Source organism: Notamacropus eugenii, chromosome 3 (genome assembly GCF_028372415.1).
Source record: "Notamacropus eugenii isolate mMacEug1 chromosome 3, mMacEug1.pri_v2, whole genome shotgun sequence".
Lineage (NCBI taxonomy): Eukaryota > Metazoa > Chordata > Mammalia > Diprotodontia > Macropodidae > Notamacropus > Notamacropus eugenii.
In genome coordinates this window covers 214,522,642-214,549,817 of record NC_092874.1, presented here as the reverse complement: position 1 = coordinate 214,549,817, position 27,176 = coordinate 214,522,642, and the positions used below count along the sequence as shown (strand labels likewise).

General features: G+C 37.2%; 2 protein-coding genes across 8 annotated transcripts in view; both read left to right on the top strand.

The window, feature by feature from the left end:
* FGD4 (FYVE, RhoGEF and PH domain containing 4) overlaps positions 1 to 7,105 on the top strand; it is a 253,013-nt gene extending 245,908 nt beyond the window's left edge. The window contains exon 20 of the transcript XR_011977110.1: positions 7,019 to 7,105. The gene's annotated coding sequence lies outside the window, so the exon portion shown is untranslated. The remainder of the gene's footprint in view (positions 1 to 7,018) is intronic.
* The window catches only part of DNM1L (dynamin 1 like), a 71,591-nt gene continuing 51,495 nt past the window's right edge, over positions 7,081 to 27,176 (top strand). For 5 of the 7 annotated variants that reach the window (XM_072654346.1, XM_072654344.1, XM_072654345.1 and 2 more), the window contains exons 1-2: positions 7,563 to 7,851; positions 21,762 to 21,909. In XM_072654346.1, coding sequence (XP_072510447.1) covers positions 7,750 to 7,851; positions 21,762 to 21,909 — 250 coding nt within the window. In that variant the 5' untranslated portion in view covers positions 7,563 to 7,749. Of the gene's footprint in view, positions 7,154 to 7,562; positions 7,852 to 8,068; positions 8,207 to 21,761; positions 21,910 to 27,176 lie in introns of those variants that run through there. The other 2 variants (XM_072654342.1, XM_072654347.1) reach the window with 2 other exon arrangements.

Genomic DNA, 27,176 nt, shown 5'->3' with positions numbered 1-27,176 from the left:
CCATCTTTACTGGTGAAGGGACCGCCCAGTTTCTTGCAAGAACCGAATAAAGGAGATTTTCTGTTTTTACCTTGAGACGCCTCTGAGCAGTCAATTTGAGTAAGGGGGGTTCGTGCTTTCCTCCCCACACAGGACCAATGACATCAAGAAGGCTGATGTCTTGACACACAAGTAAACTGGATTTATATGAGGCAGGGCTGTGCAAAGTCATCAGCCTCACTCTCTCCTCCAGGGTTCAGTGGCAAGACACAGGTAGGGACAATTGGAGATGACCCCAGATGCAGTAGGAAACCTTGGCCTTTTTAAGCTAAGGTCTTTCCCAGGTTTCAGTTTGTCTAAGACAACAACTATTCAGTGATTTAAAGCTAGATAAGAATTGAGACAAAAGATAGCCTCGTTTGTCTACTCAAAAGAATCAGTCTGGGAGAGGAAAATCAGGATTTCTGGCCAGAACAGAAACAATTGCTATTTAAATTCACTTTGAGTTATCAAAACCCAAACAATGAAACCTACACTTATGAATACATGGACCTACATGAATGGGACAGATGATCAACATATTAAAAAGTTAACACATCATACAAGCAAAGTAGAAAATATTTGGAACTATAGATTGATGAAGGTACCTGAATGACAAAGAATAAAAATCATCAGTGATAAAATGTTTTAAATGGTGTTTGTTAAATTCAGAATTAAAAAAAAAATACCTCAAATATTGATAGGAAGGGACTGGGTGACAATTTTAAATTCCAGAGGATTATTTATTTTATTTTTTTGTTAAATGGGAGAATGACCCATTCAAAACTAAGCTTTAGGAATATCACTTTGAGAACCCAGTTGTCTGAAAGATGGATAAGGGAAAAAATGAAGCAAGGAGACAAATTAGTCAACTTTTCACATAAGATAGGTAATGAAAGATTGAATTAAGGTAATAGTTGTGTGAGTGAAAATAAGAAGAAAAGTCTGGGAAAAGTTATGGAAATTACAATATAGGCCACAATAAATTCTAAGAAATAAAAAAAATGTATATCAAGAACAGCAAGAAAAAATTAGAAAAGAATGGAATTTTATAATTTTTACATTTATAGGTAGTGGAAGAATTCATGCCTAAGGCAGCAGAGATTATAAAAGACAAAATAGATAAATTATATAAACTTTAGAAGTTTGTGCAAGCAATATTAATTCTGAAAAGATCAGAAGAAAAGAAACAGATTTGGAAAATGATTAAATAATGTTGCTCAAAGTCTGGTATCCAAAATCTATGGGAAATTGACACAAATCTAAAAGATTATCAGCTTTTCCCCAATACATGAGTGAAATAAGAATATGAACATATTTCAAAAGAAGAAATACAAACTATCAACAGTCATTCTAAAAATTATTCAAAATGACCAGACATATAATTGAGGCAAGGAAACCAGGGTTTTTCCCCTTGGTTTGGAAATTTTGAAGACATTGACAGCATTTTTAATCATTCAGCAATCAATAAGTACTAAGAACTTACTACAAACCCAGCACTCTGCTAGGCTCTGGGGATACAGGAACAAAGAATGCAATGACTACTACTAAATTTGCTTACATTTTAATGAGGGGTACAATACATGTACACAAAAATGTCTATAAATGTAATGTTAACAGATAGCAGGATGGATTATCCTATGATAATGTTTAATATAAAATTTTGGAATAATCTCTTTGTTCTCTCTGAAGCAAACTCAGAGAGTGCCTCTTCCTATGTCAGCAAAAGCCAGCCAAGGCTGACTCTACATTCCTTAAGGAGACCTTTAACCTAAGACACTATCTTGAATAATGGGACGTTTTCCATATCTTAATATTTGTAGACCTACACTATGTTATGGCATGTTAATGGTAAAGAAAACACAGACATCTTAGGTCGTAATTTCTATTGAACTTTGTTTACCCTTTCCTATGTCAGTTATCTGTTTAGGGCAGGAAGCCTACCACTTACTAGTGGTGGGATTTCCGAGACATATGTTTACCCAGCTTGGAATCCCAAGGCCTGACCAACATTACTTTGTTAATTGTCTTGTCTTACTAAATTTATGATTTGTTCAACTAGGAGAGTTCCTTTCTCACGGCAAAATGTATATAAGCCAGAAGATTTCTGCACTGGGTAGCCAGAACATTTCTGGCTCCATAATGCATTATGTTACTGTTTTCTTTAATAGGGAATTGATTAATTAATTAAATCATAAAATGTATGCATTTAGCCATGTTGCCTTTTCTTGGTAAGTTTTCAGGTCAACACCTACAATGTGCTGTTTACAAGAAACACATTTCAAACAGAGGGGTACACCCGGTAAATTTGAAAGGCTGGAGCAGAATATATTCTGCTTCAGCCAAAGTTAAAAAAAAAAAAGCAAAGGCAGCAATTCTGATCTCAGGCAAAACAAAAGCCAAAACAGATCTAATTAAAAGAGATGAGGAATGAAACTATATCCTGTTAAAAGGTATCATAAACAATGAAATAATATCATTACTAAACATATATGCACCAAGTGGTATAGCATCCAAATTGTTAGAGGAGCAGTAAGGAGTTACAGGAAGAAACAGACAAGAAGACCATACTAGTAGGGGACTTCAACCTCCCCCTCTAAGAACTAGATAAATCTCACCACAAAATAAACAAGAAAGAAGTTAAGGAGATGAATAGAATTTTTAAAAAGTTATATATCGTAGACCACTGGAGAAAACTGAATGGAGATAGAAAGGAATATACCTTATTCTCAAAGTTATATATCGTAGACCACTGGAGAAAACTGAATGGGGATAGAAAGGAATATACCTTATCCAGTGTGTACATGGCACACTTACACAAAAATTGACCATGTACTATGGCGTAAAAACTTCACAATCCAATGCAGAAAAGCATAAATATTAAATGTATCCTTTTCAGATCACGATGCAATAAAAATTATATGTAATGAAGGGACATGGATAGATAGACTAAAAGTTGGAAACTAAATAATCTAATCCTAAACAATGAGTGGGTCAAACAACAAATCATAGAAACAACAACTTCATCCAAGAGAATGACATTGAGACAACATACCAAAACTTGTTGGATGTAGTGAAAGTGGTTTTTAGGGGGAAATTTTACATCTCTAAATGTTCACATGAATAAAACAGAGAAAGAGGAGGTCAATGAATTGAGCATACAACTAAAAAAAGCTAGAAAAAGAACAAATTAAAAATCTCCAATTAAATACCAAATTAGAAATTCTGAAAACCAAAGAGGAGATTAATAAAATTGAAATTAAGAAAACTACTGAACTAATAAAACTAAGAGCTGGTTTTATGAAAAAAAAAACACCAATAAAATAGCTAAAACTTTGTTTAATTTGATTTTTAAAAAAGAATAAAACCAAATTATTAGTATCAAACATGAAAAGGGTGAATTCAACACCAATGAAAAGGCAACTAAAACAATAATTAGGAACTATTTTGCCCAACTGTATGCTCATAAATTTGACCATCTCAGTGAAATGGATAAATTTTTACAAACACTTAAATGGCCCAGATTGATGGAAGAGGAAATAAAATGCTTCAATAACCTCATTTCAGAAAAAGAAACTGAACAAACCATCAATGAAAAAGAAAAAATCTCCAGGGCCAGATGGATGTATGTACAAGTGAATTCTACCAAACGTTTGAAGAACAATTAATTCTAATACTATATAGAGTATTTGGGAAAATAGACAAAGAAGGAATACTACCAAATTCTTTTTATGATACAAATACAGTCCTGATACCTCAACTGGGAAGAGTCAAAACAGAGAAAGAAAAATGTAGACCAATTTCCCTAATGAATATAGATGCAAAAGTGTTCAATAAAATATTAGCAAAAAGATTACAGTGACTTACCATGAGAATGGTAAGTACATTATGACCAGGTAGGACTTATTACCAGGAATGCGGGGATGGAGGAGGATGGAGGATATAGCATCATTGCCCAACTGGAACTGATCATTATTACTACTCACAGACTATTGCGCCTCCTTTTTTCTCAGAGGCCCAATGACATCAGGAGGGTGAAGCCTTGACTTGCAAGTGAATTCGATATAAGTGAAACAGGGCTTGCAAAGTTACCAGCCTCGCTCTCTCCTCCCCAGTCACTGGAGTGTAGTGGCAAGACATAGGTCAGGACTTGGACCTAGAGGCGGCAGGTTCCCAGCCCCTGTAAATTTGGCCTCATATTTTAGAGAAAAAATTGAGATTTTTCACCATCCTCTTTCTCATATTATTCAGATGACTTCTGCTTCTATCTTCTTTAACTGTCTCAAATGATAAAGAAGGCTTTTTCCTTACCAAGGCTAACTCCTCTACCTGTTCAAGCAATTCCATTCTATCCTGTCTCCTCCAATATCTTGCTCCCTTTGCTATCCCCCCTCTTATTTATTTTTACCTTTCCCTTTTTACTGGCTCATTTCTTACTGCCTACAAACATGCCCCATGTTTTCCCCTTCTCAAAAAAACCAAACTCATCTGATCCTTCATCCACAGTAACTGTAATCCAGTATTTCTTCTGTCTTTTATAACTAAACTCTTCAAAAAGGCCCTCCACAATAGATGCTTCCATTTTCTCTTCTCTCACTTTCTTCTTAACCTCTTACAATATGGCTTCTGACATCATTCTACTAGCACTTCTCTCTCAAAGGTTACCAGTGATCTCTTAATTGCCTGATCCAATGGCCTTTTTTCAATCCTCCTTCTCCTTGATATCTCTGCAGTTTTTGAGACTGAGGATCACCCTCTCTTCCTTTCTCTAGATTTTTGGAACACTACATTCTTCTGATTTTCCTCCTTCCTATCTGACAGCTTCTTTTCATTCTCCTTTGCTGGATCCTCCTCCAGATCATGTCCTCTATCCATAGGTGTCCCTCAGGGTTCTTATCCTCTCTCCTTTTCTCTTCTCCTATACCACTTCACTTGGAGATCTCATCCGTTCACATGGATTAAATTACCATCTCCATGTTTGATTCTCAAGTCTACCTATTCTGTATCAACCTCTCTTCTCACTTTCTTTCATTTCCCATTGCTTTTTAGACATCTCAAAATGGATGTCCAAGTAGACACTAACTAAACATGTCCAAAACTCATTATTTCCTCTCCACCCCCTTCCCTGTAACTGTAGAGGGCAACACCATCTCTTTGACCCTCAGGCTCACATCCAAAGAGTTAGTAACTTCTATATCTCATATTCTCTATATATCCAAGCTATTGTCAAGGCTTATCAATTTCAGTTCTTCAGCATTTCTCACAGACATTCCTTTCTCTCCTTTGATACTACCATCACTATAGCATAGGCTCTTATCACGTCACACTTGGATAATTCCAATAGACTGCTGGTGGATCTGCCACCAAAGACTTATGACATATAAAAACTTCAAGAGACATAGTTTTGGATAATTATTTTATTAATCATGCCAGCAATAATTGCTCAGGGGCTTTCTTGAATATCATAGACCTCTCATGCAATCCACTCAATGTTTATGCCCTTGGAAGAGTGGGTGTACCTGAGGGTGACTATCAAATCTGATTGGTTAACAATCAATGTGAAGAATGAATATTATAATGAGAGATGGATCTATTCTAATGAGGGGCTGGGACTTGTGACTCTGATCACTCCTTTTTGGACATAGAACCATAGATTAAATTCTTTGTAAGGTTCTTTCGTTGAGTAGGTCAACACTTCCAAGATATCATCTCATCATCAGCCCTTTTCTTCAGAGAACTAAGCTTTGATCTAATCTCCAAATGAAGATGAGAAAAAATCACTGGTCTCCCTAATACTTGGTTATTTAATAATCATTTCTCTCAGACTTGAGGTCTTTCCCTAATCCAATTCATCCATATAGCCATTAAAGTGTTTTCCTAAAGCACTGTTTTGACCATGTCTGTCCCTTCCTCAAGAAACACCAGTGGCTACTGATAGCAGTCAGGATCAAATAAAAAAATGCTTTGCATAACCTACCCATTCCTACCTTTCCAAACTTCTTATGCCATACTCCTTGCCATGTATTCTTTGATCCAGTGATACTGGCCTCCTGGCTCTTCCAAAAATAAGGCACATCTCTTGGCTAAGGGCATTTTCTCCGGCTGTCCTCCATGCCTAGAATGTTTTCCCTCTTCAAAACTGCCTACTGACTTTCCTGGTTTCTTTTAAATCTCAACTAAAATCCCATCTTTTACAGGAAGCCTTTCCTAATTCTCTTAACTCCTAATGCCTTTCCTTTGTTAATTATTTCCCATTTTTCTTTATATATTTGTTTGTATGTTGCGTTCCCTATTAGACTGCAAATTCCCTGAGGGCAAGGATTGTCATTTTCCTCTTTTTGTTCCCTTTTTTAAGTCCTCCAGGACTCAGCCTAGTGTCCGGTATACATTAAGTGCTTAATAAATGATTATTGATTGATTGTAGCTGGCTCCAAATGAGGGACTCAGGAACTCTTTACCTCTCAAAATAATCAGGCTCCCTCCAAAGAAGGAAACATCTATCTCAGGATTGCTGCTTGAATAGCTTTATGCAGGGAATGAGAAACAATTGACAACAGGTAGCCAGGATCTGAGGCTTCAACTCGGGCTAACAATCAGGTAATCAGCCTAAGTCCTGCTATGTGCTGCCATAGGTTCTTGAGGTTGTAGGGGTGTGGAGAAAGTACATCTAGCAGAAGGGGAAAAGAACCTCTCTCCTTTCTCTTCACCAGAATTTCCAGGCACACGTTATAAGAGTACAGGATTATATATTTAGAGTCATATGCCTTCCTGTTCCAGATGAGGAAAATGAGGCTAAAAGAGCTGAAGTGATTAGCACAGCTATGAAGTGGCAGAACTGGGATTAGAACCTATGTCCTGTTTCCAAATTCTGCATATTTTTTTTTCAATTTTCCCATGGTAACAACTGTATAGGACAGACCTAGAGCTGAAATTCCCTCTCCCTGAAACTGACTAGGTTCTTCCTGACTCAATGGTCTTTTTTTTTTTTTTTTGAAAGAAGGACCCTCTGCAGCCCCAAGAAATCAACAAAGTTAATTGGCGTCCTAAAGCTATGAGGTGTCTCAGTTCTGTGCCGAATGGGGGTCTCAGGCAGGAGGCAGAAGAGTCCAAGTCTGCAGCATGATGCTCCAGTGGGGTATGTTTTATCCCGAGAAGTTCAGGGGGCCCTCTCCTTAAAGGAGTAACACAAATATGTATTACATATAAATATATGTGTATATAAACATATGTGTATACACAACACATAAGTCATAATGCATACACACATATGTATATATATATGTATATGTCCTCAACCTCTCAAACAATTTGAAGTAGTCTTTATTAGCAAATTAAAGGTAATGAAATACTGATCAGTTTCCTCGTGCTGAAAACGGATCTCCCAGCTCTTAACCCCAAGAACCTGTAATTCTGATTTGTTACCACAACAGGCAAACTTGTAAAAGCACCCAGAGCAGTTTCTCCCCACCCACCCTTTCTTTCTCCCCGGACTACAATTCCCGTCAGCCTTTGTGACTCTCTTCTGTAGTCCCTGTCCACACCCCTTTTTGGCGCACAGCTTGATGGGAGGGAGTAAGTAAAGGGGCGGACCAAGTCCAATGGGTGCTGGCTCTAGAGGAGGAGGAAGAAGAGGGGGAGGAGGAAAGCGACTAGAAGGTGGAGGTGAACTCCGGGCCCGGCCTCATTCATTGCTTCTGCCCGGCGGGTCAGGGGCCTTGCGTTCCAAGAACCATGGAGGCGCTGATCCCAGTTATCAACAAGCTCCAGGACGTTTTTAACACCGTGGGCGCCGACATCATCCAGCTACCCCAGATCGTCGTAGTTGGAACCCAGGTAATGCTGGGGCCTGGGCTGGCTGGGCCGCTGCACTACAGCAGGCTAGGCCGCCTCTAGGCCTCAGGGCAGGGCCAGGCGGGGCAGGGTGGGGTTGGGTGGAGCTGGGGGGCCCGGCCTTTTGCACCCTGCAGCTACTCTTTCATCCGGTTGTTTGGGCCTCCCTGGGGACTGGGAGGGATCCTGGTAGGCGGAGTCGCCTCGGCTCGGCGCGGCGCCGGTCCGGGGAGCTATGGTGGTGTGGAATGAGCAGGGAAGGTGCCCTGGGGAGGGCCCTCGGTTTCCAAGGGCAACTGAGGGACAAGCGGGGTGCGTGGAAGGGGAAGCCGCCCAGGAGCTCAGGATCGGTGCCCGAGTTTGCTCGGCAGTCTCGGTGCTTGGTTTTCCTTTTCTCACCTCTCGGGCTCACCCTGGGCCGCAAAGCGAATTATGGATCAGAGCAGCAGAATGTGAGAGGGCTTCAGGGTTCATCCGAGCCTTGTGAAGTTTCACCTTCCGGGATTCTTGAAAAGCTTGGCCATTACGCGCACGCGCACGGGGCACCATCCCCCATCCCCACTCCCACGCTGGCGCGCACGCTGTCCCCTACACTGGCCTCACACCATAACACTCCCCCCCATTACCCCCCGCTGTGGTGCTGGCGAGGGTCACCTGGGTTCGCCTCTGCAGGGCGTGGTTTTTACCTTCTCTGATAAAACACTTTACTGCCATAAATGTTCTTCCCACTGTGAGACTGGGCAATCCACGCTGGCCTGCTCACAGAATTGTGGAAGCGAATGCTTTAAAGTATAGGAAGTCATATTCCCTAATGTGCCTTAGTGAATTAGGGAGAGTGGAAAGATGGAAAGGTCTCTGTCTTGTTTTTCCCTAGTACTTTGCTGGAATAAGGGGTGAAGTAGAATCGTATGTTGGTTTTTGTTGTGAACTGAAGACCTGAGAAGCTATCTACATGTTTTCGTTTCCTAATAACAGTTCATGAGAGTATATTTATAGTGCGTTTATTTATGATCTGTATAATATATATGGAAAGAAATAGGTAATTTGTTTTTGAGGGGGAGAGAAGATAAGGAAAGGCTTTATATGGAAGGGGACACGTGAACTTGGAAAACAAAAAGGGCAAACTCATGGAGATTGGAAATGGAGTATTCTGTAGGAGAGACAGTGGTGATAAGACTGAAATAGGTATTCTGGGGCCAGGTTGTGCAGGGCTTTAAGTGCCAAACACAGAAGTTTGTATGTGATCCTGGAAATGATTGGGAGGAGACACTGGAATTTGATATGGGAGGTAGGTTAGATTTGGGCTTGAGGAAAATTATTTTGACAGCCTTGTAGAAGAGGAAACTTAAAGAGTGTGAGCAGTTGGGAGGGGTGGTGTGGGCCCTGACCAGGAGTGGTGACAGTGAGATTAGAGAGGAGGAGACAATGTGAGAATTTTTGGAGATAGTTGGATTTGATACAGAGAAAATACAAAGACAATATTGCTTCAAAATGGTAACTACAGTAACCATTAACCAATTTCCCCCCTCTAATCTGCGAAGGGACTTTTAAACAGCATGTAGACCAAATTGTAGAGTTTGACTGAAAAGGGATCTTAGAGGTTAGTTGTGCAAGTTCCTTCATTTTACTCATAAGGAAACAAGCTCAGAGAGATAAATGACTTGCTAAAGATCATATAATGGTAGAACCATGAATAAGAATCCTTGCCTCCTGGTTTTTAAACACTGTTCTTTCAACCCTATATTATAGAATTAGTGGTCATAATATTCAGTCAATGTGACAGCATGGTGAAGTGCACAGTGAGCCGACTTTGGGATCAAGAAAATCTGATTTCCAAGTCCCTCTTTTGACATATGCTGACTTAACTATATGACCCTGGGCATGTCCTTAACTTTTCTGTGCTACTCTCTAAGTATTCTAACATTTGCAAAGTTATATTGGTGGGAGGGAGTGTCCTCCTTCCCTTTGTAAGGAACTCATGTTCCCTACAAAAATAAAACCCCAGGTTTGGTTAAATACAAAAAAAGTTGAATTTTGCATATATATATAGAGAGAGAGTGAGATACATAATAATTGAGACAGCTAGATGGTGCAGAGGATAGCATGCTGGGCTTGGAATCAGGAAGACTTATCTTTGTAAATTTAAATCTGACCTCAGATCACTTAGTAGATGTGCTGATCCTAGACAAGTTATTCAAACCTGTTTGACTCAGTTTTCTTATTTGTAAAATGAGCTGGAGAAGGAAATGATAAACCACTCACGTATCTTTGTCAAGAAAATACCAAACGGTCATGAAGTCAGAAGTCATTGAACAACAAGAACATGTAATAATTAATGCTTGTATTAATAATTCTGTGAAACTATAAGTTCTTAAAGTACCTTTTGAGATATTAAAGGAATAAGTCATCTTCAGGTTTCAGTAAATTTTATTGTTTACCATTGTTTTCTGAATTTGCGATTTTAAGGACCCTTCCATTTTATAGTCTATATTTAAGAATTTTAATAGTTACATAGTATCATGGGGAACTATTTTGGAACTGTTTCCTGGCTGTAAAAGGCCACTGCGAACCAGAAACTTTCCATCAATTTTAAAGCTCTGTGTATATAGGAGAAATATGAACTTAGCAAGAAGACAAAGAATCAGGCATATAATGTGTCAACATAAATAGTTTAAGAACAAGAAGGATTTATCTTACACTTAATGGAGTTTATTTCTCTCAGTATACTGATGAATATATTCATGAACTAGCCATTAAATTGGGAGGAGCTATGAGAAAAGAGAAAAAAAAACCTTTGTGAAAACCAGTGACTTCTTGAAAAAATCTATAATTGATGCCTCCATTTCTTAGATCATGCATTTAGATCTCTAAGGGTCATGTATTCCAACCATTTCATTTTAGATATGAAACTGAGGGTCAGAGAAGGTTAGTGACTTGCCCAAGGTTACACAGCCATTATTTGTCAGAGGTGAGCCTTAAACCCAGGTCTACTGGACTCTGGAGCCAGCTCTCTCTCCAAATGCTACAGTCTCATAACAGTGATTTATTAGATAATTGATATTAAATACCAATACACTTGATTAAAATTGCCTTGTAGTTATTTACATTAGTACATGAAATATCACATTTATTTTTACATATTTTATGTAGCTGAATTTTTTGGGATTTACTACTCACTTGTAGCTTACATAGTCCCATCCAGAATCATATTTAAATGTTTCCCCATTAATTACTAAATTGCGTCATTTAAGCTCTGATCCCTCACCCCAGCTTAATTGAATATTTTAATAAGCTAGAGAAACCCCCTTCTATAAGTGGTGGCTCATATCTTTATATATGAGAACTCCTGATCTGCTCAGTTAATTACTGGCTACATATAATTTGTTAATGTTGCCAGTCATAACACAGACAGGTAAATATTTACAATGTTTTAGCTGTGAGAGTATCACAGCTAGAATCACTTCAAACCATTTAACTGCAGATGTCTTTGCTTCTAAAAACACAGGCCTTTCTTTAAGGATATCAATTAAAGTCCTTTCTCAAGAATTCTCTCTGCAAGATAGAGAGTTCCATAAATAAAAAGGTCTCTTCATTCTCTTTTCTTTGCCTTCTTACAGTTTCTTTTAGCTTTGAAACTTCTCGTGATGTACTCTCTCAGTTTGTTCATAGCATGACCATTAAACTGTAGGTGTACTTCACTCCATTTCTTGTCAGTCATCACAGTCAACTAATACCAGAGTACAACATACACTTGCCATTATGTCAAGATGCTGTGTCTTTTATAACAGTAACAGTAGTTAGAGCTTTTGTAGAAGAGGCTACAAGAGCTAGAATTACACTGATATTTTTATTCACCTTCATTTCTCTCCCTGCCTTTTAGGATTCCTTTTAATAAAGACTTTAAAAAGGAAGGGGGAAAAGGCATTTAAGGTAAACCCGGGAAAGGAGGTAACATTTTGTTACATTTGTAACATTTTCTGTTGTAAGTTGATCACTCCCACTCCAGCCATATTGTGAAGGATAATATGATTTCATTCTCTTAAAATTTTTTTAATGGCATGACTATTTATATTCATTTTATCAGTTTTAAACTAATTTTGGTATATGGTATAAGTCTGACAAATCCTTTTATTAAGGGAATTTGTTCTGTGAAGTTTGGATTCAGTTAAAGGACTGCACTTGAGGACCTAGAGGGCCACATGTTGCATCAAGGCTGCAGGTTCCTGGCTCCTGGTATAAGAGGTTGATCTAGATCTAGTTTTTGCCAAGCTGCTTTCTAAATTTCTTAGAAATCTTGTCAGAAAAGGGAGTGTCCCCCTCCCTCCGCAAAGTAATTTCTTATTTATTGTGTTTTCCAGACACCTAGCTACAATTTGTTTTAAAAGCGATGTCTTCATTATACTGTAGTCTACTAATGTGCAGTATTATGCCTAAAAAATGTGCATGCTTTGATTTAAAATACTTTAAAATTGCTAAAAAAAAATGCTAATGATCATCTGAGCCTTCACCAAATTGTAATCTTTTTTGCTGGTGAAGGGTCTTGCCTCCTTGTTGGTGGCTGCTGACTGATCAGGTTGGTGGTTGCAAAGGTGGAGGTAGCTGGGGCAATTTCTTAAAATTAGACACCAATGAAGTTTGCTGCCTCTATTGACTCTTCCTTTCACTTGAACATTTAGAGGCCCTTGTAGGTTATTAATTGACTTAATTTTTGATATTGTAGTCTTTCAGGGAATAGGGAGGCCAGAGGAGAGGGAGAGAGACTGGGGATGGCCAGTCAGTGGAGCAGTCAGAACACAAATAACCTTTGTGAATTAAGTTCACCATCATATATGGGTATGGTTCATGGCACCCCAAAACAATTATAAAAGTAACATCACTGATCACAGATAGCCATAAAGCTATGATAATAATGAAAAAGTTTGAAATATTGTTAGAATTACCAAAATGTGACACAGGGATACCATATGTGAACACATCTAGTTGGAAAAATGGCACCAATAGACTTACTCAATATGGAGTTACCACAGACCTTCAATTTGTACTCAACATTTGTCAAGCGCAATGAAGTGAAATGCAATGAAATGAAATGCCATAAAGGAGATATACCTGTATAGTTTCCCATAATAGAGTTGCTGATTCAAAATGTGCTGACATTTTAGTCACTTTATTTGCATAATTCCAATTCACTCTTCAAAATGTTTTTACAGGTGGTTTACAGCTCCTCCAATAAATATTAGAGTGCCTAATATTCCATAATCTCTCTGACACTTACTGTTGCCATTTTTTTTATCATTTCTGCCATTTTACAAGGTGTGAGTTAAAACTTTAGGGTTATTCTGATTTGCATTTCTCATATCATTAGTGATTTGAAACATTTTTTCAGTGGGGTTGTGATTACCTTGCAGTTCTTTTGAGAGTTGTTCATATCCTTTGACCACTTTCCTACTGGGGAATAGCTGCTAGTCTTATAGATATTTATTCATTGTTTACGTATCTTAGATAGTGAGACAATCAAATTTATATGCTCTCCATTTTTGTAATTGATTCTGTTTTGTTATGGATTTCATTCTATATCACTGCTGACATTTTTGTAACTACATAAGTTGTGTGCAGAGTTAAGTTTGGAAATTCAGTTTTCCTGTAAATCTCTCATTGTCTCTGAGTTAAGTTTAGAAGTTCAGTTCTTGTGCTAATCAGTGTTCTATTCTTGCCTCAAGGGAGTCTATTAATCTTTTTTTTTTTTACTTAATAATATTTGATTTTTTTCCCCAAGTACATGTAAAGATAGTTTTGAACATTCATCTTTATAAGATTTTGAGCTCCAAATTTTTCTCCCTTCCTTCCTTCACTCTTCTCTCACTAAGACAGCAAGCAATCTCCTGTAGGTTATACATGTACAATCATGTTAAACATAATTCTACATGAGTCATGTTGTGAAAGTAGACTGAGAACAAAAGGGAAAAACTACAAGAAAGAAAAAAACAACAAAAAAGTGAAAATAGTGTGCTCCAATCTGCATCCCATAGTTCTTTTTCTGGATGTGGTCAGCATCACGAGTCCCTTGGAATTATTTTGGACCATTGCATTGCTGAGAAGAGCTAAGTCTATCATGGTTGATAATCATACAATGTTTCTGTTACTGTATACAGTGTTCTGGTTCTACTCACTTCACTTGGCATCAGTTCATGTAAGTCTTTCCAGGTTTTTCTGAAATCTACTTGCTGCTCATTTCTCATAGAACAATAGTATTCCATTACATTCATGCACCACAGTTTGTTCAGTCATTCCCCAATTGGTGGGCATACCTTTAATTTCCATTTCTTTGCCACCACAAAAAGAGCTATAAATATTTTTGTACACATAGGTCTTTTCTTCTTATTTATGAATTCTATGGGATGCAGACCTCATAGTGGTGTTGCTGGATCAAAGGGTATTCGTAGTTTTTTTGCTTTCTAGAATGGTTGGATAAGTTCACAACTCCACCAACAATGCATTATTAGTGTTCCAGTTTTTCCTCATTTTCTTCAACATTTATCTTCCTTCTCTGTCGTATTAGCCAATCTGATACGTGTGATGTGGTACCTCAGAGTTATTTCAATTTGCATTTCTCTAATCAATAGTGATTTAGAGCATTTTTTCATATGACTATAGATAGCTTTAATTTGGAAGTCTGTTATTCTTGAAGGATGCTGGTGGACACGAGGGAGTCTGATCTGTTATCCAAGGTAGTCTGGTCCACTACCTAAACTGTCCTTGCAGGTATTCTCAAAACAGTAAACATTTCTTAGCAACAGGATGATGGATTATTGTTCTCCCCTCATTCCCAATTTCCAGCCAATCATATTGTTCCTCATGCCTAGGATACTATAAGCTTTGTAATCAGTCATTATTTTTCCCATTTACGATGCTGTACTCTACTTTTTTCTTTTTAGATGTTCTTCCTTTCGTTTGTAAAAAGATGTCTGCCCTGATTTGGGGTCTTTTGTCTTGTTGGGGAGCTGAGCGATCTCTTTTATTGGTAACTGCTAGCCTTGAATAAATTGAATGTGCCTCAGTTTATCTAAATTTCACTTGAGCCAATACCAAATCATTAAAGCAATTTGATAGAAAGATTGTTTTTCCTGTTCAGTTGTTCTCTTTCTTATCCTTGATGCATTAATGTTGTCTCTTCTGAAGCTTTTCATCATCATGTAATTAAAGTTATCTGTATTATCTTTTTGAATTCCCAGTGTCTCCTACTCATAGATGTGAGAGGTATAGCAATTTTTAAATGTTATAGTCTTTAATATTGAAATTATGTATCATTTTGAATTTATTGTTGAATTTATATATATATGTGTGTGTGTGTGTATGTATGTGTGTATAAGGTGTTGGTTTAAGCCTTGTTGCTGCCAGACTTCTTTGTAGTTTTCCTAGTAGTTTTTTCTTAAATAAGGAGTTTTTCCTAGGGTAATTTTATGTTTTCCACTTTATCAAATACTAAGTTATTGAATTCGGTTATTTCTGATTCTGCTTGTCCAGTTTTATTCCATCTGCCTTTTTTAAAACCAGCACTGGATGATTCTCATGATTGCTCCTTTATAATATAGTTTGAGGCCTGGAAGTGCTATTCCCGCTTCATCCATCCTTTTTTTCATCCAGGTATCTGATTTTTTAAAAAAATTTCTTTAAGGAACACTTTGTTTTATTTTGAGTGGAATTTTTTTTTTTTAGTATTGTATAAAATGTTGATAATTTTGTGGGGTGGTTTTTTTTTGTTTTCTGTTCCCTTGCTAAAGCTGTTAATCACTTCAGTTGCTTTCCTGATTCTCTGAGTTTTTCCAAGTAAACCATGTCATTTTATATACATTCCATATACATTCCAAGTATACCATCATGTCATTTTCATATAAAGATAATGTTTTATTTTTTATGGGTACTCAGACCCCAGCCCCAAAATCATGCCTCTGGAGGGCTCCCAATCTCTCTGAAGGCCTCTACCCTGTGAAAAAATTTTCTCTTGTTGTAGAACACATTTTCTGTATCAGAACAGACAAGGGATGCCTGGCCCAAGGATCTTTATCTGTGGCTGGCCAGACGATTCTGTTGGCTCAAGATCCACAAGATCCTTGCCTTTGGCATCTAAACAAAAAACTTCTTTTCTCTCTCAATATCTGGTATCAGCAAAATTATCTTTGTAGAACTCCCTACATTTTTCCTTCCCTAGATCACTGATGCCTGCTTCCAAGACACCTGGACCCCCTTGCATTACCTAATTATTCCTTTCCTTGCCCCTTTTCTATATAAGCTTTAGATTTACCCCCATTAATTTGCAAGTTTCCCAAAGGAACTTCACACACTACTGTTGGTGTTACAGTAAACTTCCACTTGACTGAAAGATGGCTTGAGTGTGTAAATTTGTTCCAGGTAATTTTGCCTTGCATTCTTGGGATCCTAGCACCCCTCGACTGTGTTAGCATTCTCAAACCTCTTCATTACCTTTAATATATTCTTTTGTCTTATTGCTATGGCTATTATTTTTAGAACTCTGGCAAATAATAGAGGAGCATCCTTGCTTTACCACTGTTTATACGGAAAAGCTTCATTTGTTCTTTATAAACAATGCTCAGCTCTTGATTTTAAATATACACTTTTTTGCTTTTTAAAAAGTTTATTTTCAATTCATTGAACAAAACAAACATTTCTATAACATAGTACAATAAAAAATGACAATTGCATATGAAACTGCAAATCTACCATGTACAGCTTGCCCTCCAGTTATAAAGTTATTGTGTAAATTTTTTCTTCCGTTTTTAATTTAATTTTATTTGTATTCAGTGTTCTACAATCACTTCCATATATCTTAGATTTTTCCCCTCCCTTCACCCCTACCTCCCCACTCTTTCTCTGAGATGGCATACAGTTTTATATAGGTTCTACACATACATTCCTATTAAATACATTTTCACTTTAGTCATGTTGCATAGTAGAATTAAAATGAATGGGAGAAATCATAAAACAAACAAAAACATAATACAAAAGGAAATGATCTACTTCATTCTGCGATCGAATTCCATAGTTCTTTCCCTGGGTGTGGAAGGCATTTTGCCTTAAGAGAACATTGGGAATTATTTAAGTCCTTGTATTGCAATGAAGTAGTAAGTCGGTCATAAAAATTCCTCGCACACTGTGGTTGTTGCTGTGTACAGAGTTCTGGCTCTGCTCCTTTCACTCAGCATCAGTTCATATAAGTCTTTCCAGGCCTCTCTGAAGTCTTCCTGTTCATCATTTCTTATAGCACAGTAGTATTCCATTACATTCATATACCACAATTTATTCAGCCATTCCCCAATTGATGGGCATCCCCTTGATTTCCAGTTTTTGGCCACCACAAAGAGAGCTGCTGTAAATATTTTTGTACAAGTAGGACCCTTTCCCATTTTTATGATCTTGGGACGTCAGTTCTAGAAGAGATTGCTGGCTCAAAGGGTATGCACATTTTTGTAACCCTTTGGGCATAGTTCCAAATTACTCTCTAGAAAGGTTGGATTAGCTCACAGCTCCACCAACAATGAATTAGTGTTCCAACTCTCCCTCCAACATTTATCATCTTCCTGCTTTTTTAATGTTACCCAATTTGATAGGTGTGATGTGGTGTCTTAGAGTTGTTTTGATTTGCAACTCTCTAATCAATAGTGATTTAGAGCATTTTTTCATATGACTATAGATAGCTTTAATTTCTTCCTCTGAAAACTGCCTGTTCATATTCTTTGACCATTTATCAGTTGCGGAGTGATTTGTATTCTTGTACATTTGACTCAGTTCTCTATGTATTTTAGAAATGAAGCCTTTATCACAGACATTAGTTGCAAAAATTCTTTCACAGTTTTCTGCTAACTTTGGTTGCGCAAAAACCTTTCAGGTTAATATAATCAGAATTATCCATTTTGCACTTCATAATGCTTTCTATCTCTTGTTTAGTCAAAAATTCTTCCCTTCATAAATCTGATAAATACACTATTACTTGCTCCATTAATTTGTTTATAGTATCAATCTTTATACCTAGATCATGTACTCATTTGGACTTTATTCTTGTGTATGGTGTCAGGCATTGGTCTATGCCTAGTTTCCGCCACACTGTTATATAGTTTTCTCAGCAGTTTTTGTCAGTTGTTTCTTATCCCAGAAGCTTGGGTCCTTGGGTTTATCAAACAGTAGATTGCTATATTCATTGACTACTGTGTCTTGAATACCAAACCTGTTCCACTGGTCTACCCTTCTGTTTCTTAGCCAGTACCAAGTGGTTTTGATAATTGCTGCTTTATAATACAATTTGAGATCTAGGCCACCTTCCCTAGCATTTCTTTTCATTAGTTCCCTTGATATTCTGGACCTTTTGTTCTTCCAGATGAATTTTGATATTTTTTCTAGCTCTAGAAAATAATTAACTGACAGTTTGATTGATATGACACTGAATAAGTAAATTAATTTCAGTAGAATTGTCATTTTTATTATATTAGCTCGACCTACTCAGGAGCAACTGATGTTTTTCCACTTAACTTAGATCTTACTTTATTTGTGCGAAAAGTGTTTCGTAATTGTGTTCATATAGTCCCTGGATTTGTTTTGGCAGGTACACTCCCAAATATTTTATAGTGTCTACCCTAGCTTTAAATGGATTCTCCAAGTATGTCATCATATCATCTGCAAAGAGGGATAACTTAGTTTCTTCTTTCCCTATTCTAATTCTTTCAATTTCTTTTTTCTTTTTTTCTTCCTTCTCTTTTAACCCCACCCCCCGCCCTAAAGATGTCTATCATTAGATACAAATATGTGTGTGTGTGTGTATGTGTAAAATTATTCTACACATGCTTCTGTTTATCATTTCTTTCCCTGGTTGCAGATAGTGTCTTTACTCATATGTCCTTTTTAGTTAATTTAGGTATTTACAATAGTAAAAATGACTTAGTCACTTAAAGTCATTCTTAAAACAACAGTTGCTGTTACTGTATGCAGCGTTCTCTTGGTTCTGCCCACTTTACTTTCATTTTATGCAAGTCTTTTTGTGCCTTTCTAAGATCATTGAGCTTATCAGTTCTTATAGCACAGTAGTATTTTATCACAACCATAACACTACAGCTTGTTCATCCATTCCCCAGTTAATGGTTATCCCTGCAATGTCTAGTTGTTTGCCATCACAGAGAGAGCTGCTATAAACATCCCATTCAAATTCAAAGTTATAAGTACTATTTGTGAATTTCCTTCCATCTTATTTTTACTCACTGTTTTCTTTCTCAGACTTTCTTTTTACCCTATCCCTGTTACCTTATCTTCTTACCCACCTTTCCACACCCCTCTTCATCCACCCCTCCAAGATGCTCTCATTCCCTTCCTTCACCCTCTCAAATCTCACTACATACACCCCTCTAAAAGTTCCTTCATCTCTGCAGGATGAGAAAATTTCTCTACTCTTCCATATGTACATGTTGTTTCCGAGGGTTCCAGGATTATCAATCCTCCACCCCCACCTGCTTCGTCTGTATTAGTTCTTCCTTTAACATTTTTATAATATAATTGTTCCCTTTCACCTTTTCCCACCCAGTTATATTTTTTAGAGTCACCCCATCATATACAACTCAGCCCCAACTTTTCTTTTAAACTACCTTAATAATGATGAGTTTTAAGAATACTAATAATATTTTCATATATATAATAAATAAGTATAATAAGGTCAATCAGTTTGACCTTAATGAGTACCTTATAATTAGTCTTTAATGCTTTCCTTATATTTCTTCTGCATCTTTTGTATTGAACTTACCCAGCAAAGCTGTGTATAATCCTGAATGGAAAAAAGACAGTATTCAATTTCATATGGCTCTACACATACATTTCTATTAGACACATTTTCATATCAGTCATATTACATAGAAGAGTTATAATGAATGGGAGAAACCATGAGAAAGAAAAAACAAAATAAAGAGAAAATAGTCTGCTTCCCCCTGAACTGTGATTCCATAGTTCTTTCCCTGGATGTGGACGGCATTTACCATCATGAATTGTTTCAGGTCCTTGCATTGCTGAGAAGGGCTAAGTCTATCAAAATCAGTCATTGTGTACTGTGGCTGTTTCTATGAGCAGTGTTCTTCTGGTTCTACTCATTTCCTTCAGCATCAGTTCATATAAATCCAGAATTTTCTGAAGTCCGCCTGCTCATCATTTCTTGTAGCACAGTAGTATTCCATTACATTCATATACCACAACTTGTTCAGTCATTCCCAACTGATAGTCATTCTCTCAATTTCCAGTTCTTAACCACTGCAAAGAGAGCTGCTACAAATATTTTTGCACATGTGAGGCCTTTCCATTTTTAAGATCTCTTTGGGATACAGCCCTAGAAGAGATATTGCTGGATCAGAGGGTATGCATACTTTTGTAGCTCTTTGGGCACAGTTCCAAATTACTCTCCAGAATGGTTGGATCAGCTCACAGCTCCACCAACAATGAATTAGTGTTCCAACTCTCCCACATCTTCTCCAGCATTTGTCATCTTCCTGTTTTGTCATGTTAGCCAATCTGATAGGTGTGATGTAGTGTCTTAGAGTTGTTTTGAATTGCATCTCTCTAATGAATAGTGATTTAGAGCATTTCTTCATATGATTATATATAAATTTAATTTCTTCCTCTGAAGAGTGCCTGTTCATATCTTTGACCATTTATCAACTGGGAAGTGACTTGTATTCTTATAAATTTAACTCATTTCTCTACATATTTTAGAAATGAGACCTTTATCAGAGATGCTAATTGTAAAAATTGTTTCCCAGTTTTCTGCTTCCCTCCTAATCTTGGTTGCATTACCTTTGTATGTGCAAAAACTTTTCAATTTAATGTAATCAAAGTTATCTTTGAGAATTTAAAAAAAAAATTAATTATTTTAAGTTTTCCTCAGTAACTTTCATAAGTTTTAAATTTTCTCCCTGAGATAGCATGCAATCTAATATGGGTTCTATACTTACATTCTTATTAAACACATTTTCACATTAGTTATGTTGCATAGAAGAATTGAAATGAACGGAAGAAACCATGAGTAAAACCAGACCAAACCAAAGCATAACACAAGAGAAAATGGTCTGCTTCATTCTGTGTTCTGATTCCATAGCTCTTTCTCTGGATGTGGATGACATTTTGCCCCGAGTCCTTTGAGAATGTTTTAGGATCTTGCATTGCTTTGAAGGACTAAGTGTATTGGAAACAACCCTTGTACACTGTGGCTGTTACTATGTGTAATGTTCTCCTGGTTCTGTTTATTTCATTCAGCATCACTTCATATAAGTCCTGGTTTTTCTGAAGTCCTCCTGTTCGTCATTTCTTATAGCCCAATAGTATTCCACTACATTCATATACCACAACTTGTTCAGCCGTTCCCCAGTTGATGGGTATCACCTTGATTTCCAGTTCTTGGCCTGTGTTATAACAGATTAACAGTGCTCAAGAGTTCAGGGAATTACCAAAATTAAAAAAAAAAATGCTGTTATTCATTGGGGTCCAGTCTGTGACCTTTCTTGTTGACTTTCCAGGTTGAGTTGGGTGGGAAGTTTATTTCACTCTGTTTGTGGATACTGCTGCTCTAGAATTTGTTTAGAGCCATTTTTTATAGGTATTTGTCAGAGTTTGGAGGAAACCTCAAGCAATTCCCTGTCTTTACTCTGCCATATTGGCTCTGCCATCTGGGCAGTTTAGAGCAAGTAAAAGAATAATTGAGCAGAGAAACAAAATGTATCTTTATAATGTTTACAGAGATTTCAAAATCAAGGTTCAAATCAAATGATTTTACTTTGAAAGAACATTTCTTTATATGCTGCATTGTTAATAGTTTTATAGCATTGTAAAGAATTTTTAAAGAAGCTCACAACTACTCTTACATGTTTTATTTTCAGAGCAGTGGAAAAAGCTCAGTACTAGAAAGCCTTGTAGGGAGGGACCTACTCCCTAGAGGTACTGGAGTTGTTACCAGGAGACCCCTTATCCTGCAGCTGGTCCATGTTTCAGCAGAAGATAGAGGAAAAACATCTGGAGATGAAAATGGTAAGTATTAGTCATTTGTAGTATTTGAATTATTCTAGGATTTCACCTTTGTAGTTTTGACCTTAAAAGGAAATAGATCGAATATAATGTTGTTTATTGTTGATTTATACTAATTAGAAATTAATGGCTGTACCAAAGATCCAGAAGAGTAATCATAATAACTGACACTTAGGGTGTTAAGATTAGCAAAGTACTTCTTCTTCTTTTTTTTTTTTTTAAAGCAACAGCCACATGATGGAGATGATGCAAGTATTATTATCTTCTGTCTTATAGATGAGGGAACTTAGCCCCAGTGAGGTGAAATGACTAGTCTGTAATCACATCACATCTGTGGCAGAATCTCTGACTGAGTCTCTTGATTCCAGTGCCCTATCTCTACCTTACACTATCTCTTCTATTTAATTGTATAAAGTTTTGTTCAATACTATTCTGCAAAGGGTTTTGGATCTTGACTTTGTCAGTCATAGTAGGGGCATAGATTGAGAGCTGAAAGTGCCCGTGAAGTTGTCTAGTCCCAGCTCTTTTACTTTATAGATGAAGAAGCTGAGGTCTGGTGAAATTAAGTGACTTGTTCAGGGTCAAGTGGCAGAGTTGTGATTCAAATCCAAATCCAGCCTTTTTCACCTACATCATGCTTCTTCCATCTGTTAGCCATCTTTTTAAAATTTGTGTGTCCTCACAGATTTTCTAAGCATGTCATCTCAAAAGTTGTGGAACAGGACCAGTGGAGCAGGACAGATGTTGTGGCCGCTGGCCCTGATGTAGACACCTTCTTCTCAGGTTAACATTGCTTCATTAATCAGTACTCTGATTCTAGTCATCTTGCCAGAGTGAATTCCACCTGGCATATCCATAGGTTCCCTAAGTAGGTGATACTGTCCCCTGGGGTCGCTAGAACGGTCCGGGGAGGGGGGTGGTAGTTGTTTGAAATGAAGCAAATTTCAAAAAAACTGCTAAAGGGTTAAAGAAAGTAGATTTCCAGGGGGCACTGAATAAGTTTTTTTTAAAAGGGAGCAGTAGGCCAAACAAGTTTAGGAACTTCTAATTCTAGTTTACCTTTCACAATGCAGAATATAAAGAAATGTTCTTTCAAAGTAAAATCATTTGATTTGCACCTTTATCTAATTTTTCAAGGTTCTTATTAAATAGGTCTTTTAAAAATGCTTTTCTGAAGTTCATGTATATACTATCTATGATATTAATTCAATAATCCTGTGGAAAAAAGGAAATAAGATTAGCTTGGCATGACTTATATTCAGTCACCATTTGTTAGTCACCATTTATGTGCAAGACAAATAGCTAAGATACAAAGTAGCAAACGAAAATTTATGCTTTTTGTGGAGCGATAGAATTATTGTCCTGTCACAGCTTGTTTTGATTGACACATGTTGTCTTAAATGATTATTGCTTCTTTTTCTAAGTACTTACAAAATCATAACCTTGATCCTCTGTTGTAGTATTTTGCTAGGATTGAAATGTAAACTCAATAGCTGGCAGTTTGAAGAAGTTCACCTTATTTCCCCTTTTAAAAATCTGTATAACATAGAACAATTTTTAGTCCTGTGGCCTCTCTCCTGGTTCTCATAGTTTTCAGATTACTGAATGTAGCTGATCTATCACATACTGAAGTTCTTATTTGCCCTGGACCCAGGCCTGGTCACTTGAAAAGCTGGTGGCTTACCATTTCCTTATCTTGTGTTTCAGTTCTGTGTTCACCGATTATATGCCTTTTCATCCTATGTGGCTCTTCTGCATGGTTTTCCATATATTCTTCTAACAGTTCATCCATCTTTCTGGGATGTAGGTCTCTTGGTATTACATGGGTAATGTGGTATTGTAGCACTTGGATAGTTCATCTGTTTTCATGTTTACAATATAACTAGCTCACTTCCTTTTCTGGTCTTCGATATCTTTGTTCGTTACCTTGATGGTAATATATTGAAAAAGGTCTCATGAGTTACAAATATCTTCCATATAGGAATGTAAACAGTTCAACTTTAATGAATTCCTTATGGCTTCTCTTTCCTGTTTACCTTTTTATGTTTCTCTTGATTCTTATATTTGGAAGTCAAATTTTCTATTCACATTTGGTCTTTTCAACCAGAATGCTTGAAAGTCCTCTATTTCATTGAAATTCCACTTTTCCCCCTGAAGTATTATACTCAGTTTTGCTGGGTCGGTGATTCTTGGTTTTTAGTCCTACCTCATTTGATCTCTGGAATATTCCAAGCCCTTTAATCCCTTAGTGTAGAAGCTGCTAAATCCTGTGTTATCCTGATTGTATTTCCACAGTACTTGAATTGTTCCTTTCTGGCTGCTTGTAATATTTTCTCCTTTACCTGGGAACTCTGGAATTTGGGTACAATATTTCTAAAAGTTTTCCTTTTGGGGTCTCTTTCAGGAGGTGATCGGTGAATTCTTTTGATTTCTGTTTTACTCTCTGATTTTAGAATATTTGTTTTCCTTGATAATTTCTTAGAAGATGATGTGTAGGCTCTTTTTTTGATCATGGTTTTCAGGTAGTCCCATAATTTTTAAATTGTCTCTCTTGGATCTATTTTCCACGTCAATTGTTTTTCCAATGAGATATTTTGCATTCTGTTTTTTTTATTCTTTGGGTTTTGTTTTATAATTTCCTGGTTTCTCTACTTAAAGAAGTATTTCCTTCAGTGAGCTTTTGGACTTCGTTTTCCATTTGGCCAATTCTGCTTTTTATGGCATTTTTCTCCTCATTGGCTTTTTGGACCTCTTTTGCTATTTGGGTTAGTCCATTTTTAAAGGTGTTATTTTCTTCAGCATTTTTTTCGGTCTCCTTTAGGAAGCTGTTAGTTTGTTTTTCATGATTTTTTTGCATCACTCTTGTTTCTCTTCTCAGTTTTTCTTCTTCTCTTACTTGATTTTCAGAGTTCTTTTTGAGCTCTTCCATGGCCTGAGACCATGTCCTACTTTTTTTGGAGGCTTTGGATGTAGGAGTCTTGACCTTGCTGTCTTCTGGTTGTATGCTTTGATCTTCCTCATCTGAAAGGAATGAAGAAAATACCTTTTCACCAAGAAAGTAACCTTCAGTAGTCTTATTTTTTCCCCCTTTCTGGGCATTTTCCCAGCCCATTACTTGACTTTTGAGCTCTTTGTTAAGTGGAGGGTATACTACCCCAGGTTTCAGAGGTTTTGTGCAGCTGTTTTCAGAGATATCTGTAAGTTCTCAGTTCCTCCAAAGTGGTACAATCAAGGAAGAGGTATTTACTCCTCTCCTGGCCTGTGGTCTGGTCTATGAGCAACTACAAACACTTTTCTGCCATGGAACTGTGAGTAGGATTCCCTCTCCAGAGCCACCACCAGCTCCGTCACACCAGTACTCCTCCTCACCCCAGGATGGTCACTCAGGACTAGACCCAGATCACCAGCTGGATTCCCTCACCATCTATAGTCCAAGAGCTTCATAAGTGGCTGCTGCTGTGGCGGTGGCTGCCACTGCCCTGGGGCTGGGGTCAGACCATGTTTTCCTCTCACCCGGGGGAGAGAACTTTCTCACTCACCTTTGAAGCTGTCTTTGGCATTTGTGGGTTGAGAAATCTGGAAACCACAGCAGCTGCCAGTGCCCTGAGGGCTGCTCCAGTCTAGCGTGTGCTGGTGTGGCCCACTGTGGACTATGCTCTGCGCTGAGCCCAGTGCAACAGATCCTTCCTGTGGGCCTTATAGGTTGTCTTGGGCTGGAAATCTGTTTCCCTCTATCATTTTGTGGATTCTGCTGCTCTGGGATTTGTTTAGAGTCATTTTTTACAGGATATTAAGGAGTTTGGGAGGTGAGCTTGAGCAGGTCCCTGCTTCTACTCTGCCATTTTGACCTGAGATATGTTTTAGAAATGAGACCTTTATTAGAGACACTTGCTGGAAAGATTTTTATCCTAGTTTCCTGCTTTTCTTATTTTCCAATTTTAGCTACATTGATTTTGATTCCATGAAAATTTTTGAAATTTTATGTAATCAAAATTACCCATTTTACTGCCTGTGAATCCTTCTAGCGCTTGTTTGATCATGAACTTTTACCCTATCCATGGATTTGACAGGTAATTTCTTCCATGATCCACTAGTTTGCTTAGGGAATCACCTTTTATGTCTAAATTGTGGACCCATTTGAGTTTGTACTCTGAAATATTGACCTGTGCCTAGTTTCTGCAGACTACTTTGCAGTTTTCCAAGCTGTTTTTGTCAAATAGTGAGATCTTGCTCCAGTATTTTGGATCTTTTTGTTTATCAAACACTAGTTTATTGTGATTATTTAGTTCTGTATATTGTGTACCTAATCATTGATCAACCTTTCTATTTCTTATCCAATACCAAATTGTTTTGATGATTAAAGCTTTGTAGTATAGTTTGAGATGTTACTGCACCTGTTAACTTCCTTCTATTTTTTTTCCCATTGATTTCCTTGATATTCTTGGCCTTTTGTTCCTCCAGATGGATTTTTAATTTTTTTTCTATGTCTATAAATTAATTCTTTGGTAATTTGATTGGTATAGGTCTGAATAAGTAAATTAATTTAGGGTTACATTGTCTTTTTTTTTTTTTTTTTTTTTGGCTTTTCTTACATGTGAGCTATTTATATTACTCCCCTTATTTAAAGCGGTCTTTATTTGTGTGAAGAGTTTATAATTGGGTTCATATAGTTTCTGTGTGTGCCTTACAGGTAGAATCCCAAGTTATTTTAAATGTAATTTCTCTTTCTGTCTCTTCCTACTGGGTTTTGTTGTTAATTTAAAGAAATGCAAATTTTTGTATGAGTTTATTTTATATTCTGCTGTTTTTCTGAAGTTAGTTGTTTTGACTGGTTTTTTATTTGGCTTATTAAGGTTCTCTAAATATAACATCGTACAGAGAGTGATGTTTTTGTTGTCTGTGCTTATTCTTTCAATATCTTTATCTTGTGTTATTTCTGTAGTACAGTTTTTAGTACATTTCTAGTATAATACCAAGTGGCAGAGCTTCCAGATAGCACCTGTTCCTGTTACTAGCACCAGTTCAGGAGTCCTCTGGGATTTCTTTCTGTCCCAAAGCTCCCTGCCCTGGTGCTTGGTTCCTGTTCTATTCTTAGGGGCCAGAGTATTTCAGTTTTCACTGCTATTGCTGTCTTTGGCTAGAAAAATGACCCACTGTGACTTTATCTTGACTTTCTCAATCAGAATTTAGTTTGGTATGTTTTCAAGCTTATTGCAGAGGAAGTATACTGGGGAACTAAGGCAAAAATGCTAACTCTCACTCTGCCATCT